Source organism: Erpetoichthys calabaricus, chromosome 6 (assembly GCF_900747795.2).
Source record: "Erpetoichthys calabaricus chromosome 6, fErpCal1.3, whole genome shotgun sequence".
Lineage (NCBI taxonomy): Eukaryota > Metazoa > Chordata > Cladistia > Polypteriformes > Polypteridae > Erpetoichthys > Erpetoichthys calabaricus.
In genome coordinates, this window is record NC_041399.2 from 187,165,650 (window position 1) to 187,184,147 (window position 18,498).

Sequence of the window (18,498 nt, forward strand, 5' to 3'; positions counted from 1 at the left end):
CTTTTGCCAGAGATTCATCAAGAAAACCTTTTTGCTGTGCTTTCACCTACTGTATGTACAGAAATACTGTTAACAGACACATAGAAAGACCTGTGTCCTTACAGAAGGGATTAGCTGTCAAGTGAGCTATCACTAAAGACAGGAGAATGATGATGAAAGATCACATAATGGTATCACGCACCAGAACTTACTTGCCATTGGACCCAATTAGATGATATTATCAGTGCATGGTCATGGTCTGATAATCTTGCAAATCATTTTGTTTTATGTTTCGCAACATTTTTGACTAAAGTTACAGTTGAAATCACTTGCTAAGAAAATTCCTTAACTCAACATCTATTTCCACAAGTAAAATTTAGTTGGGATGGTTCAAGTATCTTGGCGGCCTTCAAAGTAAAACAGAATACTTGTAGTACATCACATGCACCAGTGTGTTTGTAATCTCCAGAGGTAGGAGCCCCCTTTATCTTGAGAAACAGCCAGTAGTAAGTGACGTCCCTTCTATACAATATTCAGAAAATTACAGCTGGCTTGGCTTCCAACTCTCCCTTATATCGTGGTCTGTGACATCAAGTGACCAGAAGGGGCTGGCCTGTTATGACCATTCCTTACTTTACTAAGCAGTCTTAACATTACAGATTTTTGGATATCCTTGCTTGAGCATTCCTTAATGAACTATTTGGTGGTCCTTTCTTTATAGAAGAGAAAACATGCTTTGACCTTTCTGGAGTTCCTTGTCTGTACTCCAGGTTTTTCCCTGTGCTTCAGGCTTGGATGTTATGAGAAGGAGAACAGAACAATGACACAACACCATTCCTCAAGCTCTTGGCCCACTGGTAGGAGTTGAATATATATCTAGAACAATGCATTCACCTTATTGTGGAGGAAACTCCTGTGGTACTCGATTGTAAAGTTGAATGAATGAAGATCCAGGAATCACTATGATCCCCTTGCACTGGTTTCTTTATTAAGTGTAGTCCACTTTATAGTGCAGCATGATTTTTCACCAAAATGAACACCCTTCTTAGTGGTTAAAAACTTGTGCTTGGTCACCACTACCTCCTCCTTTTCCACTTCTGCCTATTTTGTTTCTAGATGTGTGAGACAATGAAAATCTGTGCTTGACAGGACTTTACCCAGACATTTCTCAGATCTGACTTTCTGGAGAATGAAGGTAATAAAAAATCTGAAGTACACATTGTCGGTTTAAAATGTAATTCTGTCCTCCTCCTCCTCTGAGGGATTTCTTGGTTTGGAGAGTCCATGCTAGTTTTTGTGCAACCATTTGATTAATTTGATCAGGAGGGCTGCTTTCTCTGAATAGTGGGGAGTAAACCTTTGGTAAGACCCATAAACCCAGGGATAGCAAGCATTCGCCTTTTAGCCTCGAGTCTTAGCCATGACCTTGGGCATCTGGGTTTTCATCCATTTAGTTCTAATCACATTACCCAAATAAGTTCCTTTCCATAAACTAAATTTGCATTTGGTAGAGTTAATGTTGGACCCAGACTCGTTCATGGTGGATAGAATTTTTCCTTAGTTGCCCAAGTTACATGACAATGATATATTTTATTTATATAGCACCTTTCACAGGCTTAAACTGCTTCTACAGTAGCCCTATTTTCCAATCCTCCCTTGTCATCTGTTGACCTCCTAACTTGTGCAGGTTGTGTCACAAATCAGAGCCATGTTCTCTGCCAGACATTTTCAGTTGTAACAGGAGCCACAGTGTTATAGTCTTCTTCTTCCTCTTCTTTTTGCTGATCCCGTTAGGGGTTGCCACAGCGGATCATCTTGTTCTATCTCTTCCTGTCCTCTTCATCTTGTTCTGTTACACCTACCACCTGCATGTCCTCTCTCACCACATCCATAAACCTTCTCTTAGGCCTTCCTCTTTTCATCTTTCCTGACATCTTTTTCCCAATATACTCATCATCTCTCCTCTGCACATGTCCAAACCAACGCAATCTGGCCTCTCTGACTTTGTCTCCCAACCATCCAACTTGAGCTGACCCTCTAATGTACTCATTTCTAATCCTATCCATCCTCGTCACACCCAATGCAAATCTTAGCATCTTTAACTCTGCCACCTCCAGCTCTGTCTCCTGCTTCCTGGTCAGTGCCACCGTCTCCAACCCATATACTGTAACATAGCTGGTCTCACTACGGTCCTGACACTTTTCTCCACCCATTCCACCCTGTCTGCACTCTCTTCTTCACCTCTCTTCCACAATCCCATTACTCTGTGCTTTTGATCCCAAGTATTTAAACTCATTCACCTTCGCCAACTCTACTCCTTACATCCTCACCATTCCACTGACCTCCCTCTCATTTACACACATGTATTCTGTGTTGTTCCTACTGACCTTCATTCCTCTCCTCTCTAGAACATATCTCCACCTCTCCAGTGTCTCCTCAACCTGCTCCCTACTATCGTTACAGATCACAATGTCATCAGTAAACATCATAGTCCACAGGGACTCCTGTCTAATCTCGTCTGTCTACCTGTCCATCATCATTGCAAATAAGAAAGGGCTCAGAGCCGATCCCACCTCCACGTTGAATGCATCCGTCACTCCTACCGCAGACCTCACCACTGTCACACTTCCCTCTTACATACCCTGTACAACTGAAAGATTTCCACTGTGTTACTTACAAATATGTCACCTAAAATACCATTGTATTTGGTCTCTCTGGAAAATCTAATATTAAACAACAAGCCTCATGCTAGTCCAAAAATCTTACTTAGTGCACTTCTTGTGAAAGGTATCCACTCATCTAATGTACAAGAGTCAAACTGGGAGTCAGCTGGCAGATTGTACCATGGACTACATACGAGACGTGAGGTTCAAAGACCTTCCAAAGCCTATCTTAGAATACTTCACATCCCTAGATCATAGCCACGTTGACCTCTCAGAGGATTCAAAGAAAAACAGAAGAAGCTAAGCACAATGTCGCATTAGGTATGTCAGACTTGCTGAATGCAGTCACTGACCACAATTTACTTTACATGACTGAAAATCACCGAGCATGACACATTTAGTGATCGCATACCAATCATCCAGCACAGTTCTGCTCAACTCTTTTTCTGACGGTCAGTTATGTGCTGCACTGTACTAGGGTCATACAGGTATGGCATATTCAGCTGCACTCTGCCCTTTTTTTTTTTTCTTTTTCCATTCTGTCATGTTATGTAAAACATGAGATACCAGACAGATGAACTTCTCTTCTGTTTGTGAGGCTCAGAACACCTATGCTCCTCATTCCTTATCACTGCACTATATGACTTGCACTTCCATATGAGCTTTCATTTGTTGTCAGCTCTCATGCTGACAGAGCCCACCCCTATGACATCTGAGCAAGTTGCAAAGTAGTTGGAGTGAGTCATTGGGAATGTCACATTAGGCAACTGCTTTCATGGAAGTGCACTGCCAACTGCCTCCAACTCAATAAGATCATGTAAATGAAGTCTAATGTGACATGGCTTTCAGCTCAATCTCAGCTCTCGATCACTTAGGTGGGAATGGAGGATGCCATCATCTATATGCTACACCGATCCCTCTCCCACTTGGACAGAGACCATGGTGCTGTAAGAATTATGTTTCTGGACTTCTCTAGCACCTTCAACACCATCCAACCTCTGCTCCTTAGGGACAAGCTGACAGAGATGGGAGTAGATTCATACCTGGTGGCATGGATCGTGGACTATCTTACAGACAGACCTCAGTATGTGCGTCTCGGGAACTGCAGGTCTGACATTGTGGTCAGCAACACAGGAGTGCCGCAGGGGACTGTACTTTCTCCGGTCCTGTTCAGTCTATATACATCGGACTTCCAATACAACTCAGAGTCCTGCCATATCCAAAAGTTTGCTGACGACACTGCTATCGTGGACTGCATCAGGAGTGGGCAGGAGGAGGTGTACATGAACCTAATCAAGGACTTTGTTAAATGGTGCAACTTAAACCACCTGCAACTGAACACCAGCAAAACCAAGGAGCTGGTGGTGGATTTTAGGAGGCCCAGACCCCTCATGGACCCTGTGATCATCAGAGGTGACTGTGTGCAGAGGGTGCAGACCTATAAATACCTGGGAGTGCAGCTGGATGATAAATTGGACTGGACTGCCAATACTGATGCTCTGTGTAAGAAAGGACAGAGCCAACTATACGTCCTTAGAAGGCTGGAGTCCTTCAACATCTGCAATAAGATGCTGCAGATGTTCTACCAGACAGTTGTGGCGAGCGCCCTCTTCTACGCGGTGGTGTGCTGGGGAGGCAGCATAAAGAAGAGGGACGCCTCACGCCTGGACAAACTGGTGAGGAAGGCAGGCTCTATTGTAGGCACGGAGCTGGACAGTTTGACATCTGTGGCAGAGCGACAGGCGCTGAGCAGGCTCCTGTCAATCATGAAGAATCCACTGCATCCACTAAACAGCTTCATCTCCAGACAGAGGAGCAGCTTCAGCGACAGACTGCTGTCACCGTCCTGCTCCACTGACAGACTGAGGAGATCGTTCCTCTCCTACACTATGCGACTCTTCAGTTCCACTCGGGGGGGAGTAAATGTTAACATTATACAAAGATATTGTCTGTCTGTATACCTTCATTGTTATCACTCTTTAATTTAATATTGTCTTTATCAGTATACTGCTGCTGGAGTATGTGAATTTCCCCTTGGGATTAATAAAGTATCTATCTATCTTACTTCTCCTGGACTTAAGGACCACCTAACATTTTAATCTTTCTATCTTTTCTAATAGCTCCTTTTATCTCCTGTGGATTTGTTCCCTCCTATAGATGTAAGCTGCTTTTTTTCTTTACAGTCATGCATCTGATAAAGGCTACACAGCCAAAATGTTGCATCTCTTAGCCTTACTTTTGTTTCAGTGCTGCAATAACCTTGCAAATTATAAATAATAAATTTGCAAATTTACACTGATGCAGTGTTTCACTAACACGTCATACCAAGTGTGGTTAGAGCACATACATGAAAAAGAACTGGAGTGTTGGGATTAGAAAGTACTTGGGGTTAGCAAGTTAAAATATAGGTGCACTTCTAGAATGCTGATTTTTGTAGATTCATTCTTCCCATCTTTTTAAAAAATTTTTAATTCTCCTCCTGAGTGAGCGTTTACCAAGTCCATGTTAAGCAAGGCACCCTGTCGCCATTTTATTGGAGCAGATACAGAGAGGCGTGACACTGCATGTCAGTAACCAGACTTTGTTGTGTCATTGTAAGTCTTTTTCTACAGAAAATGTATCAGAAGTCATATTTGATTAATATTTTTAAGTCTCTTCTGTGTATACAATATACAATTTTACTCTTTGAAAAATAAGGAATAGTTGAGCCCATGACTGTAAATAAAGAAATAAAAGATTACCATAACATCCAATTCTAGTACGCTATTGTTAAATATTTAATTCATGTAAGTGTTATATTAATTATAATGGAATATCAGATTAAACTAATTGAAGGTTTTATTTTATTCACTACTAGAATAGAGAAATCCCCATTTACTAAAACAGGTACAATGGTATGTTTGTCTGTTTCGATAATGTCATAAATTTACGAACCTTTTTCACCAGCTATTCTAGCCTACGTCCCTCTTTTTTTGTGCTTCTTGTTTTCTTTTTTTACAGCCCTCTTGTGGATGGCAGACGACATTACACCCAGGCACAGACACTGGAGGTTTTGCAGTTTTATATACAGTTTTATATTCAGGATCACCTTAAAAAATTCAATCTGTTTGAAAAATTTCGATCTGGTTTCCGATCTTCTCACAGTACAGAGACAGCCCTGGTCAGAGTCACCAATGTCCTCCTGATGGCTGTTGACCAGGGCTCTCCATCACTCCTTATCCTCCTGTACCTCACAGCTGCATTTGATAACAGTAGACCATAATATTCTTCTCCATCGTCTTCACTATATAACTGGACTTTCTGGCACTGCTCTGGAGTGGTTCGAGTCCTATCTCACAGATAGGGCTAAGTATGTGGCTCTTGGGGATGCTAAATCTTGTACCCACACTGTCACCTGTGGGGTTCCACAAGGATCAGTCCTTGGGCCAACCCTTTTTAACATCTATATGCTACCCCTGGGTCACATCATCAGCAAGCATGGAGTTTCATTCCATTGCTATGCTGATGATATGCAGCTCTATGAGAGACTGGATTCGACTTCTCTTACACCTCCATTAACCCTTTCCTCCTGCTTGGAGGAGATTGAGGCCTGGATGTCCAAGAACTTCCTTAAACTGAACAGCACTAAAACTGAAGCTCATTTAATTGGTAACCCCTATCAACTTCGTTTCTCTGTAAATTGTATTTCCTTTTCTGGTCATACCATTACCCTCTATTCACCTCCATATTGAGTACAAACTCTGTTTGCTTACTCATCAGTGTATTCATGGAAATGCTCCACAATATCTTAAGGAACTCCTTATATTACAATACGCTACAAGAAACCTCCGTTTTGCAAATACCTACCACCTTCACCCCCCTATGACCAAACTTCGTACAACAGGTGACCGAGCCTTTGCAGTTGCTGCCCTTTTGTAGCCAGGAACAATATATGGGTGGCTGCACCAAACCTTTTTGTGTGTGTCGAGGCTGTTAATTTCACAACAGTATATACTGTATAGACAGATAAGCTAGCTCATTAGTGGAACGTTTCGGACACTCATACTAAATTCGGGTGCAACACTTAAAATGATAGACTCGATTTTTTGCTTACTAATAGAAAGGTATACTGTAGAAGCATTCACTTTTCTGACCATTGTCATGCATGCACGTCAGAGAATCTCTTCACGGGCTTGATCAAGATACAGTAAAATCTCAATTATCTGTTACTCGATTAACCGTCAGAACCAAAAAAAAACACTTCGCCTCCCTATTAATGTACTACTACTGCTGTGTGGTACAGTGCAAGCTCTGCACATTGCATCAACTCTCCCTTCTGCTAGTGCGTAGTGTTCTTTCCCAGCACCACGTGTCATGTCAGATTTTGAAGTCACAGTGTCAGTTACGTACCTTCAGTTTTAACAGCATTTCATAGCTTTTCTCTTTTGTCATAATTAATCTACTATACATTATTATGGCCGATAAACATATGTGTTGTGGTGTTGGAATTGTCGCAAAAAATTGAAATTATTAAACATTTACAAAACAGTGAAAGTGCTTCAAGTATTCCTTCAATTTACGGAGTAGGAAGGAAAAAAGTGAACGATATAAAGCATGATGCTGACAAAATTGAAAAACCTGTCCAAAATGGAAACCACTGATGGTAATGTTATTCTGTATTAATGTTAATATTTTTCTGTATTGTAATTTTCTTTTTAAATTCTGTTATATTATGCTTTGCTAATATATTGTGATGTGTAGGCAGCTTGTGATGCGCTGTGTGAGAGTGATGAAATGAGTGCTGTAAGTGATGGGACTGGGTGAAGGGCTTCTGTTCTGTGAGGGTCGGACATACCTCTTAGGAGATGAGTAACAGGAGATGTCAGAAGAAAAAGGAAGGTGCAGTGGAGGGAAGTTTAGGGTAGGGAGTCAGGAGGCAATAATCAAGAGTGTTTGCGGAATAGGGAGAGACAGAACGTGAGTGGCAGGAGACAAACTGATTGGTAGGGAAAGCTTTCTTTTATTGTTTTGGAGGTGTGCTCCATATCCCAGATAATGGTGCATAAGACAGGGCACTGTCTGTTACAGAATGAAGACTCAAAGTAAAACGCAGAACACTCCAGTACCACTGAGTTGTATTTGCTTATTACGCTGGTCAATACAATATTATTTGAATTAATTAATTTTCTTAATACTGCATTATATTTTAATATAGTTTATTTGTTTATTTGTTTTGTAAATAAATATGAATACTCACTAATCTACAGTATATCATTTTTAAAGTAGTTGTTCTGTTATCTGTCTTTTCTCTTATCTGTCATATTCTTGGCCCCAACCCCTTATGGATAATTGAGGATTTACTCTATTCGATAACCCACCAGTTCAAGAGTGGGTGCTGTTGCTAACATTTTCTTCTCCTTCTCTTCCCGCAGCTCCGAGAAACCATGCAGTGAAGGCACTTAGCCCTGCCCTTTTTGGTTTGTTCGCTGTAAGAAATCCGGCCACTTAGAAGGAGGCATCTTTAAATTCAGAGCAACCCACTGAACAGAGCTCCTGTGAAACACCCTTATTTCTGCGGTTAAGAGCTGAACACCTCTTACTTATATTTTGACTAAGGGCTGGCTGTACAATGGCAAAAGGCTTTTCTTTTTTTGGACTTTGGTTTGATCAAAACCTCTTGGCGTCCCAACTTTTATCCTTCTGCAACCTGACATTCCCACACTTGGCCACACCATACACACTAGGACATCTACGGATGTGGGTACTGATGTACATTGGTATCAGAAAGTGTTCAGACTCCTCCACTTTATGCACAGTTTATTGTGTTGTAGATATAATTTAAAATGGATATAAGTTTGCCATTTTTGCCCATCAATATACTAAACAATACAATACAATTTATTTTTGTATAGCCCAAAATCACACAAGAAGTGCCACAATGGGCTTTAACAAGCCCTGCCACTTGACAGCCCCCCAGGCTTGACTCTCTTAGAAGACAAGGAAAAACTCCCATAAAAACCCTTGTAGGGAAAAAATGGAAGAAACCTTGGGAAAGGCAGTTCAAAGAGAGACCCCTTTCCAGGTAGGTTGGACGTGCAGTGGGTGTCAAAAAGAAGGGGGTCAATACAATACAATACACAGAACAGAACACAAGTAGTCCTCAATACAGTATAAAAATAAAACGTTTATAAGTACGGAGCAAAATTTAACAGTAGATGATATCACATAATATGAATTGGATTTGTTTAGAGTCCTGGAGACCTCAGCCATCAAGTTGCCTCCCCCATTTGGCCATTCCACAGCTGAGACAGCGCTGGGCCAGCCAATCCGATGAAAGGACCCCTCTTTCCCACGATTCCTGCGATCCTCCATCAGGGATGACTTTACCTTAGGCAGGCAAAACAACTTGGCAGGTGGGCCATGGAACCAAGTGCTACATTTGAGTACTGAGAAGAGAAACAGAATAGGTGAAGGTTAGTATCCAATTATAACTATCATGTTACTTATGTTTTAGTGCTAATGACTGATAACAGAGATGCAGTCTGTACAGTTAATCAGCAGCTCTAGTCAGGATATGCTAAACTGAAGTAGTGAGTCTTCAGCCGGGATTTAAAAGCTGAGACTGAAGGGGCATCTCTTATTGTAGCAGGCAGACCATTCCACAGTTTAGGGGCCCTGTAACTAAAAGCTCGACCTCCCACTGCTATATTATTAATCCTTGGAATTCTAAGCAGACTGTCATCTTCAGATCTTAATGTGCGCTCTGGTTTGTAAGTCATGATAAGTTCAGACAAGTAAGTCGGACCTTGGCCATTTAATGCTTTATATGTTAAAAGGAGGATTTTGAAATCTGCCCTAAACTTAACCGGGAGCCAGTGTAAGGATTTAAGAACTGGAGTTATGTGTTCGTATTTTCTTGTTCTTGTAATAATTCTTGCAGCAGCATTTTAGATTAACTGGAGGCTATGTAAAGAATAGTTTGAACATCCAGTGAACACTGCATTGCAGTAGTGAATCCTACTAGAAATAAATGCCTCAATTAATTTTTCAGAATCCTGTTTATTTAGAAAGGGCCTTAATTTCCCAACATTTTTAAGATGGAAGAAACATGATTTGGACAACTTTGTAATATGCGCTTTAAATGACATGCTAGAGTCAAAGATAACTCCTAAATAATAGGAGTTGAGATATACACTCAATAATTCATAACAACAAAATTAAAAAATGATTTCTGAATTGTTTGCAGATTTATTAAAAAATTATTGATTTTCATTTACAATAAACATGATTGTGAACCTTTCTTGACTTCACGAATGGGGAAAGTAAAACCAAAAATGTGTCTTCTTTAAACAGTGCTCTGCTCACACACACTCACACAGGCAACCATTCCTCAGTGCTGTTTCTGGAGAGCTGCAGTGACTGTAGGCTTTTTTTCCAACCAAATTAATTTGAAAGCAATTCTTGTGGTTAATGGAACATGTCATTTAATTAGACGTTCAGCTCATTATTGCTACTATCATACTGTTGGTCTGGAATCTTTTCCTAGTGTATAATTTAACTTTCCTGCAAAAATCAACAACATGTTTGTGGAATGGAGTGGATTAGGACCCCTCATGTGTTTCTCATTTAAATTTAGTGAAATATTTTATTAAAAGATCTAATTCATGCTGAATACAGAAGACAGAAGTAGGTTTGGTGGTTAGCTACCGTTCAACTGCCTTGTTTTTACACCTCATTTTAATTGCTTGTGGTTTAAGAAGAAAGGACACAGCAATCTAAAATTGTTTCCATGTAAGATGCTTTAAAAAACAAAAAGCAAAGTAGTGTTGACCTTGTTATGGTTTTACTGAAGTTCTGCTGCTGGCCCCAACTTTTTTTCCTTTTTATGTTTTTGTTATTAATTTTATATTAATGACCCTTTTTGTTGTTATTTCTCCTTTCCAACTTACATTAGATATTAAGTTGAATGAGGTCTCTGTGATGCCCGGGTTGCCCCCAGCTGGCATCACTTCCTTGAACCTCCTGCGCCATTGATATTCATAACAAGGATGGCTATGACAACAAGGGCACATAAAAAACAAAGGCTGGTGCAAATGTGCATTGTGCTGTTTATTTCAGCAAATTTAGTAATCCATACAAGGTCCTGTGTCCAAAGGTGCTGTGCAAAGTCTTCAAAAATCAATAAACAAATCACTCACAAAAATACAGTGCTCTAGTGGAGAAGTCAGTGAATAATCCATTAAAATCAAAGGTAAAATTAGGATCAGACAGATAATCTGTCTTGTAACTCTTCTACACAGTGCTACTCTTTATCTCTTCTGCCACGTTCGTGTTTCTCTCTCGTTTCTCTGTCCGCTCACCCATCTCCTAGGTACACGTAGTGGAGACAAGACAACAGCAACATTGGCACTTGATCGACTCCCATCCTGATAACTTGTCCATCGGTGTCTGCTGAGATACACTGAGCACATCTCCCTCATCCTGCTGCCATCTCTCAGCATCTTTAGGACCTCTCGGAACACATGGTCAGTCCTGCTCTCTGCTGTTCACCCCAGGAGTGCCACTCATGCAGCACCTTCATGGGGTTTTCCCTGACCATTATGCCTACTTCACATCACTGTGGTTACCGTCCAATTCTTTCTTCTTTCTTTTCCTTGACCTTACTTTCTTAATTACTCCTTGCCTTTTGTTTTGCTCTTTTCTCATTTCCTCTGTTCTTCCTATCACTCTGCTCAGAACCTCCTTATACTTTTGTGTGCAGGTGCTTCCATTATTGACCCACAGAGTGCCAATGAAGCTGAACCAGCTGAACTGGCTGCATTTGTATGTGAATGCATGTCAGTTTCCCCATTCAATATACCCCAGGGTCGCTCAGTTATGCTGCAGCACGCACTTACACCCACCAGATCTGAGCAGCACTTTTTATTTAAAGAACAAACACACACTGCCTCGGACCCCTTACTCATTTCACAAAAGACACCAATTTTAAATCAGTCTGAGGTGCTGCTGCTAATTCTTAGTGCAGTCACCTGAAGGCAAATAAAAGATCAGACTCTCGGCTCACTTCTCTGCGGGGATCTGATGTTTCTTTTCTTGAGTCAAGCTTGTTAAGGTTTTACTCTTTGTATTTCTGATATTAGTTTTTGTGTTGCCTTACCTCATTTAAAAATTTATATTAGGGAGTTTGTTCTTTTTCATTGTGATTAGAGTTTAGATTTATGGAATTTGTTCTTTACCTGCTAGTTTTGTCTGTTTCTTCTTTATCTGCTTTTGGCCTTTTTTTCTGCCTTAGTTTTCGTAGTTATTTGGGGTTTTATGCCTTAGGTTACTTAATTAGAATTAGTGTTGTTCATCCATCCATACATTATCCAACCCACTATATCCTAACTACAGGGTCACAGGGGTCTTCTGGAGCCAATCCCAGCCAACACAGGGCGCAAGGCAGTAAACAAACCCCAAGCAGGGCACCAGCCCACCGTAGGGCGTATGCACACACACACACACACACCACACACTAGGGACAATTTAGAATCGCCAATGCACCTAACCTGCATGTCTTTGGACTGTGGGAGGAAACCCACGCAGACACGGGGAGAACATGCAAACTCCACGCAGGGAGGACCCGGGAAGCGAACCCAGGTCTCCTAACTGTGAGGCAGCAGCACTACCCACTGCACCACCGGGCCACCCAGTGTTGTTCATTTCCTCCTCAATTTTAATTTTTTTTCAGATTTTTTTTGTTTGTTTCCTTTTGTTTATTTTTTAACAAGATTTTAGGGGCTTATTGTTTGTTTATTAGTTAATTAGGTCTGAATTTCTTGAACTCTTCTTAGTATTTCCTCTTGTTCTTATGCTCTCATTTGGTGTGAACAAGTCTATATTATTTAAGGTATGGTTGATTGGGGATATAATGTTCGTGGCGTTGATTATTGTATCTTTGTCTCCGCCTGCAGTTGGTCCTCATTAAAATCCTAACAGACGGCTGTTAATTTGGACATAAGTAGACATCTTATCAAAAAGACAGTGAATGTACAATGGAGATGAATATCAAATTTAAAAATTACCAGTGAGTAAATAATAAGAATAATGTAAGATATGGAAGACTGGAAGAAAATAAGCCCATTGAGTACAAAAACAGAAAACTGCAGTGTCAAAAACCACTAAATCAAGACCACCGCTGGACTCCCCTTTTATACAAAGGAGTCCAGTGCAAAGGTCTAACTTTTGATCTTAGTCTGCTAAGGAGGAATGTCAAACTTACTGGTCTTGTAGACAATTGGGTTTTGAGCAGACAAGCTTTAATGTTTCTTTCATATTGAAAGCATTGTGTCCAAATCCGATTTCTTTCACATATTTATCATTTTATGTGCTGTATTTGTTAAATAATCTTTTTTAGAATTTCTGTTGAATATCATTTTTGCAGTTTTTTTTTACATTTAGCTATGTTGCAGCCTTGTGCTAAAATCATTAAAATTCATTCACTGAATACACCAACATGACAAAGCAAAAACAGGATTTTCAGATCTTTGCTACAGCACTTGAAATTTGGCTTAGACACATCCCATTCTATTGATTATCGTTGAGCTGTTTCTACGTCTTGTTTGGAGTCTACCCGTGGTCAATTCAAATGAGTGGACATGATTAGGAAAGGCACACGCTTGTGTATCAGAGCAAAAACCAAGCCATGATGTCAAAGCCTGCAGAGCTTAAAGACTCTTAAATGAACAACAAAAAACAGTTTGAAACAACCACGACTCCTACTAGAGATGGCCACCTGACCTAACTGAACAAATGGGGTAGAAGGGTCTTGGTAAGAGAAGTGACCACTGGCTAGAAGGACAGCTGTTACTGCAACAATGTACTAATCTGAGCTTTATGACAGATTGGCATAAAGTAAAAAAAAAAAAACATTTGGAAGCCCACTTGGAGATTTCAAAAAGGTGCCTCAAGGACTGTCAGACTTTGAGAAACATGATCCCCTGGTCTGATAAAACCAAGATTAGCATTACATGTGGAGGAAACCAGGCACCGCTCATCACCTGTGCAATACCATTCCAATGGTGAAACATGGTGGTAGCAGCATCATGGTGTGGGCTTGTTTTCCAGTGACAGACCCTAGGAGACTAGACTGGTTTTAGGGGAAGTTGAATACAGTAATGTACAGGGATATCCTTAATGAACACCAACTCCAGAACACTCTGGACCTCAGACTGAGCTGAAGATTCACCTACCAACAGAACGAAGACCCTAAGCACCAGGCAAAGGCAACACACAAGTGGCTTAGGGATGACTCTGGGAATATTCTTGAGGTGCCCAGCTATAGCCTGGACTTGAACCTAATTGAACATCTCTGAAGAAGGATCTGAAGAAAAGATTGACAGTAAATTCCTAAATCCAGGGCTGTAAAACTTGTCACATCAGAGCTAAGAAGACTCCAAACTGTAATGTCTACACAGGTGCTAAGTACTGAGTAAAGCGTCTGAATTCTTGTGTCAAGTAGTGCATCACTCAAGAGCTGCTTTGTTTCGGAGATTTCTGAGCCTGGTAGAAGAGATACGTGTTTTAATATTTGTTCCTGTTCTACTCCAAGCTTTTTTGTTTTTTGCTCTTTTTTCTATTTGGTCATCACATTTTTTAATTTAAATTTTACTAGGGGGTTAAGATCTCTGGTTCTCATTTAAAGTTGCTGCCTGGAGTTACTTTCACATGAAAAAGTCTGGATTATTATTTGGTTTTGAGTTTTTATTTCCCCTCTGTTTAAGATCTGCTATTTTCTTGCTCAAAATTTGCATTTTTGTTTAAGATTTTAATTTGTTAATTATTCAGTAAATAATTTTAGTGCATTGATTAGTGCTATTTATTCAGTGATTAATTAACTTTTCCTTTTAAGTGTTAAGAAAATACTTGGGAATTCTAACTACCTAAACAGGCACTCGTGTTTTTTTAATCAATTAGTAGTAATGATTTAATTGTACGCAGGTGGTTGATTACCTGTTTGGTAGAGTTTTAAAGAACGTTTTGTTGTGTGAGGATTTAGGGCCGTCCAATTTAAGGCGGCCCTGGATTTTAGTTCCCGTAGCGTCCTGATAATGACAAGTTAAATGTCATCTACGTGCACACAAACTGAGCTTATACGGTTTTTCTATTGGCAATTAAAAAATATGTTTTGAGTTTTAAACTCCTCTGCGATGAAACTTTACACTAGATTAAATGTTTCAATATACATACTATCATTCCTCCTTAAAATTGGAAATGCAGTTGTTGTAAAACATCTTATAAAATAAATTCTCTCAACTTAACTTTTTTGTCCCCTTTCTGAGGGACACATTCTGAAGTTCTGTATATTTTCCAAATATAAATAAACATCTATACATGCTCACCAACAACTCCTATATTGTAGTTAGCTCTAATGACAAATACAAAATGCCTGTATACTGTAGACCTGTGACACACATCCTTAATATAAATTCTTTCTAATGATAATGATATCATGTCCATTTGCATCCTCATTTTCCTCTGCTACCTTTCAGCAACACTGTCACTATACATGGATTTCTTCACCAGACAATATTTACGTGCTGCCTTTGAATTGTATCTTCCACTCACTGTAAGTTTTCTGGAAGGCTCATCTACCAGACCTTTAACAGACAAACATGATTGCTCCAATATCCGCCCCCTCTAAGACGCATTGTTTTTCTGTGCAGTCAAACCAATTGCAGTTTTATGACTAGAATTTATTTCCCCTCCCCTGTGCTTGCCTTTGCATCCTTCGTTGCACTTTACCACTGCACCATCCCCTTGAGTTCATCATTGTTTAGCTCGCTGCTGGTGTGTAAGCGACACCAGTCTTATTAATTAATAGTCCCAGAGGGACTTGGAAAGCAGAGAAGCATAGGACAAGGCAAGTGCAGTGACAGATGCTCGCTCTGTCAAAGACGTGCTGGCTATCAATCACCTGGCCACTTCTGTTCCTTCCTTTGCAAACAGCCGGTGAAGGAGTGGAGGAAGAGAAGATGGCGTGGGACCTGCATCCATGTTCATTTCTCTCCCTCCTTGGGACTTTCTCGGTGCTGCTATCTCTCTACATGTCTGTGGTGGTTCCACAGATCCCAGACCCCGAGGTAAGTACAGCTCTGTCTGCCTTCTCTAAATAGCGTCCTCAAGTTACAAATGAATCCTGGAGTGACAGGAACCCATTACCTGAGAAGGGCTTTGAGAATTTAAGGTGGTGCAAATGTTTCACAATGAAACAATGGAAGCTTCAGGCCACCAAATAGACAGACGGACCTTAAGCAGGGCAAATGATGACGGCATGCTCGGAAATAACAACCTGCAAGGAATGACTATGAATAAATTGACAATTCAAGGTTTTCTTTTTTGTTTTGTATTTTTGTAATAAATCTCTGATTCCAAATTTTAGGGAGAGTTATTGCATTTTGCAACTGTGAAGAAAAGTCTTTAGAAACACCTGTAACATGTTACAGATACGACTACAATGCAGAATTATTTGTTCTGTTTAGTTAGAGCATTAGTTGCTTTGTTGGCAGCATTTGATGGGCTAAAAATGGGTTAATCATGAAATTCAGAAAACAGAAGATATCTAAAATCTGTATCTGTGTAATGCTCAGCAAAAAGAAACATGAAAATGAAAATGTGTAATGCTTTAGAAGATGTGAACATTTATTAAAATAGGAAGTATATTTTTAAGAAAAAGCTCAATACGTGCTTGAGGGAAAAAAAAGTACAGTATGTTATTTCAGAATTCTATCACTAAACTCGCTTTATAAAGTTGAATCAATCGTCTTCGCTAAAATCCATCCATCCTTTCACCCAATTTTTAGACTGGCATTTTACCATTACAGCGTAACCAGCAGTTTCCTGTGGGGATGCCATCCATCACGGGGCACACTTACTTATGCTGAAGCAAAAGCATCATGTTATACACTAAAAAGTAAATGAAGTATTATTGAACTTCTCTGACTATTCAAAATATGCGATTAACATTTTAATTAGAGGTTTATTACAGAATGATAGGTTACATTTTTCACTCACTTTATTTTTTTCAAGTGTCAATAACAGCATACATCTCCACGAGTCATTTTCTGAGAATACGAGCTTACAGTGAACTACCAGATGTGCAATAAATCTGTCATGCTAAATATAAATCACAATAAAAAGTAAATACCACAAGAAGCTACAGAATATCAGAATGAACTAGACAAATCAAAGAGACAGACATAGGTTGCCACATGGTACGATAGTGATCAACAAAATAGCAAAAGAAGATGCAAACCTGGGAGTAAAACTTTCACAGGTAGCAGGCCGAGTTAGCACAGTATACAGCAACACCAGGTCAGTTTTTTAGATGCTTTAAAACGATTACTGTGGTTTCCAAGTATTTTTTACAAACAGTTTCTAAATGCACTTCTCTTAATATTGTGCTATTGTACTGTGTGCATGAAGTCATTAAATAGCTCAAAGTGCAGCAGTGGCTTAGAGGCATGACAGTCAGCCTTGTCACTGTACAGTGTGGCTTTCTTTCCATCAAATCAGAGCCCATTCACTGTTTGTGACAAGTCTGCATATTCACTTCAAGTCGGTGTGATTTTCTTACGTATCTTAAAGGTGTACTGTGAAGAGCCATCTGCTCCACAAAGTGCATTGAACTGTATTGTACTGTGTAGCACCATAACCATATACAGTGTTTATAATAAATATTCATCCCATTCTGACATTTTATTGTTATACAGCATTGAATCATAATGGATTTAATCTGCCATTTTGGACACTGGTCAACAGAAAAAAGACTCTTGAATGTCAAAGTGAAAACAGATCTCTGCAAGGTGGTGTCTAAATATTTTAATATAAGTAAATGTGAAGTATTCTTCTTCTTCTTCTTCCGGTTGCTCCTGTTTGGTATTGCCACAGCGGATCATCCAAAATTGTTGTCCGCATATTGATTTGGCAAAATTTTACACCGGATGCCCTTCCTGACATAACCCTCCCCATTTATCCGGGCTTGGGACTGGCATGAAGAAACACACTGGTTTGTGCATCCCCTGTGGCTGAGTTAAATGTAAAGTATTATACATAGGAAATAATAATGTAGGTTTTGAATACACAATGGAGAGAGGTCTGCAAATCAAAAATACACCTTATGAGAAGGATTTAAGAGTCGTAATGGACTTGTCACTATGAATCTCCAGACAGTGTTCTGAAACCGTAAAAAAGATTAACATAATGTTGGGTTATATAGCACAATCTCACCAACTATGGAAAAACCCAGTATGTCACATCTTTCACGTTTCTGGCAAATTGAGAAAATGATGTTGCACCTATAATTAACGATCTCTAGATTTAATTTTTCCTGAGCTTCATGTACACAATAATGTTTTGTTTTTTTTTTTTTACAAATCAACAACTGTCAGTCAGTGTCCAACCCGCTATATCCTAACACAGGGTCATGGGGGCCTGCTGGAGCCAATCCCAGCCAGCACAGGGCGCAAGGCAGGAACAAACCCCAGGCAGGGTGCCAACCCACCGCAGGGCACACACACACAAACAGACACTACGGCCAATTTAGGATCGCCAATGCACCTAACCTACATGTCTTTGGACTGTGGGAGGAAACTGGAGCACCCGGAGGAAACCCACACAGACATGGGGAGAACATGCAAACTCCACGCAGGGAGGACCCGGGAAGTGAACCCAGGTCTCCTAACTGCAAGGCAGCAGCGCTACCACTGTGCCACCGTGCCGCCCCAAATCAACAACTGCCGCCATTTAAATCACTCAATCGCTGCATTTAAATCACGTGATGATAATTCGATGCTTTCATTGGTAGGCAGTCTTTCCTCATTGGTCAGTGGAGTTGCTA

At 40.2% G+C, this 18,498-nt stretch overlaps 1 protein-coding gene across 1 annotated transcript in view; it reads left to right on the plus strand.

Moving 5' to 3' along the window:
- Window positions 1–15,308: 15,308 nt before the first annotated feature.
- Window positions 15,309–18,498, plus strand: part of tmie (transmembrane inner ear) — a 110,790-nt gene continuing 107,600 nt past the window's right edge. The window contains exon 1 of the mRNA XM_028803302.2: window positions 15,309–15,742. Within this exon, the coding sequence (XP_028659135.2) occupies window positions 15,539–15,742 (204 nt within the window). The 5' untranslated portion in view covers window positions 15,309–15,538. The remainder of the gene's footprint in view (window positions 15,743–18,498) is intronic.